Source organism: Gossypium arboreum, chromosome 11 (genome assembly GCF_025698485.1).
Source record: "Gossypium arboreum isolate Shixiya-1 chromosome 11, ASM2569848v2, whole genome shotgun sequence".
Lineage (NCBI taxonomy): Eukaryota > Viridiplantae > Streptophyta > Magnoliopsida > Malvales > Malvaceae > Gossypium > Gossypium arboreum.
Genome location: NC_069080.1, coordinates 22204289 through 22207219, shown reverse-complemented (window position 1 = coordinate 22207219; position 2931 = coordinate 22204289). Strand labels below are relative to the sequence as shown.

Genomic DNA, 2931 nt, shown 5'->3' with positions numbered 1-2931 from the left:
CCCATGAATATTCACTGCACCACTTAAGCATCAGTTGAAAACGAGTGTTGATTGAAATAAACGTAGCTCACTGGAATTCTGCCAGTAGTGAGTTTGGAGGGAAATGAAAACAAAAAACTCATAACTGGGGGTGGGTTAGAATCCAAAGGGAAATTGGTTTTAGTTTAGATGTTTAATATGGTATCATTGATTGAGTGTATTCTGTTTTTCCTACCTAAGCATCATAATCATATATGCATCTAAAACTGCCGAGCAAAAGAGATTTAAAACTATATGAATTAATTCAATTTATCAATTAAAATATGTTCCAATTAAATAGGCTTTGACATCTAAAATTTACATGATACATATACATATATCATAATAATCAGTTACTGGTTGATGAACGTCTTAATATCTGAAATCATTTCTTGAGTTCGAATGTGGGAAGATGGAGAACTATGAAGAATTTGAAATGCATGCCCAACTCCTTTGTAAATCTTTGTTTCAACCCTTTTACCGGCACTGCTCAATGCATTGCAGAACCCCATGTTCCTATCTTTCAATATATCCATCTCCGATGTACACACCATCGTGGGTGCAAGTCTCAGTTCCCTTAACTTGGGTGTACTATTGGCTAAAGGGTTGCACCAGGGATGGTCACGGTTCGAACCGAAAGGCAATGATAGTCTCCAATATGCATCTGATGCGGGTAAAGTGAGTGCCGAGTTAACTTGTGGAGTGGCGTGCAGTTCGGTTGCGGTCCTTGACTCACCTCCGAAAAAGGGTTGAATCAAGATCGAGCCCTTGACAACCAATGGCTTCATTCCGGAGCTGGGTGATGTGCCGCCGGGGGAGCCTAATCTGGTGGTCACAATGTAAGCTATATTAGCACCAGCACTATCACCTGCTAGGAACAAACTAGACAAATCACATTGACTTAACCACCATTTGTGTTCATTAGATCCACTTAGAGCTTGTTGCTTAACCCACATAAGGGTTTCGATACCGTCGTCGTAAGCTGCTGGAAGCCTGTTTTCAGGAGCTAACCGGTAGTTTACAGAGAAGATAATGCACCCTGCTTTTGAAGCAAGACCGGATAAGAACTCATGGTAGCAGCTCCAAGCAGCTGATCCAACACAGAATCCGCCACCATGGAAGTAAATAAGCAAAGGCATCTTGTTAGAGTAGTTTGGGACATAGATACGAGTCCATAAGCCGGTGAATTTATCGATGACGATGTCCTTAGCTGTAACACCACCGGTGGCTGTGCAGGGGACAATAGGGATGATTGGGGGTCTCTCGACGTATCCGTTTTTGTGAACTCGGATGAGCCCTTCAATCTCTTCAACTAGAACACCATGGCTCTTCTGGTTTACCTGAACATTGATCCTTGGATTAAAGGAAATAGCTTCCATTCTTTTTGTTCTCACGCAAGATAAAAAGTAGAATTTGACTTATGAGGTAATGGTTGGATTTGTGAATACATTGATGGACCCTTATATAGAGAATGCAAAGGATAGAATTTCCAGATTTTCATTTTTCTTCAAATATTCATCTTCAATACATTTATTTTTAACACGTTCTTAGACACAGACACGAGAATATAATCTTTCAAATATTTTTCTAAGTATATAGAAAAACTTGAAGATTTTAAACAAGACAATATTGAATATCAAAATATAATTTTAAAAAAATTCTCTAAATATTTAAAAATATTTAAAAATTAAAATATAATTATATCAAATACATCCTCATATTTCACACTTACACTAATTCCGAGAAACAGCCAACTTTTCAAGTTGTAAAGGAAGCTTCCTTCCCATTTCGATGAGAGTAAGACAAGTGGGGATTGAACTAATAGTATACCATCACAAAGAGATTCTCAATCTTTTTTTCCCAAGAAGTTCTTATTTCTTTAACTTAATGTCACACATTATATAACGTAAGGTTCATGCGCAAATGGCCTCATCAACTTTATTCTTCAAATATTTACCCAATCCTTAGCTTTTTGACCCATCGATGTGGCTTTATTCTTCGTATTTTCTTTTCCTTCTGCAAATGTCCGTGTTGTACCCGTATCTAAACAAATTAAGATGTATTGTAGGCATTGATATATAACTTAAAATAATTTTCTAAACATATTGAATATATATATTTTTTTATCCAATAAATCATGTATGTTCGTATTTGTGTTTAGGGGTGTTCAAAACAGTCGAACCAAACTAAATTACTATTAGTCGAATTATCCAAAATGTAAAACTCTTTAATGGTTAACCGAATATAAATTTTTTTACATACATTAATGGAACTGAAATATTTCAATTAACCGAAATTTATATATTTTTGTCTTTTAGTTAAAATAAGTATAAAACATATAAAAATACATTACTAATGTTAATTATTTTTAATAGTTTAAAAGATATATTATTTATTTCAATTAATATAAAATAATAGTTCAAAAATACATTGTTAATATAAAAATATATATTATATATAATATATATTATTTATTTCGGATAATTCGGTTAATTATTTGACTTCGAATCAAATTAACCGATAACTGAAATTTTAAGAAAACATTAATATATCTCCGATCAAACTAAATTCAACCACCAACCAATTAACTGAATTAAATCGATTCGATCAATTAATTCAATTTTAATCAAACATCCGTATTTTTGTTCAAAATTTATATGCAGATATGAATCCTAATCCAAAGTTACTTATAATAGAGAAATACTCATATACGTACGAGACAATTGATGTCCTGTAAGGTGTGGTGAGTAGATAAACATGAGAAGAAAGTTCAAGAACTGATTCTCAAAATTATTATTATCATTCAAACCTTGTCAACTAAGCCAAATGGTACAAAAAGGTTTTTTCCACAATCATTTACAATTTACGTCAATCAATCCGTATGTGTCTAATTTGTCCTTTCTAGATATGGTA

The 2931-nt window shown here is 33.5% G+C and overlaps 1 protein-coding gene across 1 annotated transcript; it reads right to left on the bottom strand.

Moving 5' to 3' along the window:
* Positions 1–262: 262 nt before the first annotated feature.
* Positions 263–1669, bottom strand: LOC108473182 (probable carboxylesterase 17). Its single transcript, XM_017774720.2, has one exon. The coding sequence runs from the start codon at positions 1395–1397 to the stop codon at positions 372–374; it is 1026 nt and encodes a 341-aa protein (XP_017630209.1). The 5' UTR covers positions 1398–1669; the 3' UTR covers positions 263–371.
* Between the last annotated feature and the right edge of the window lie 1262 nt (positions 1670–2931).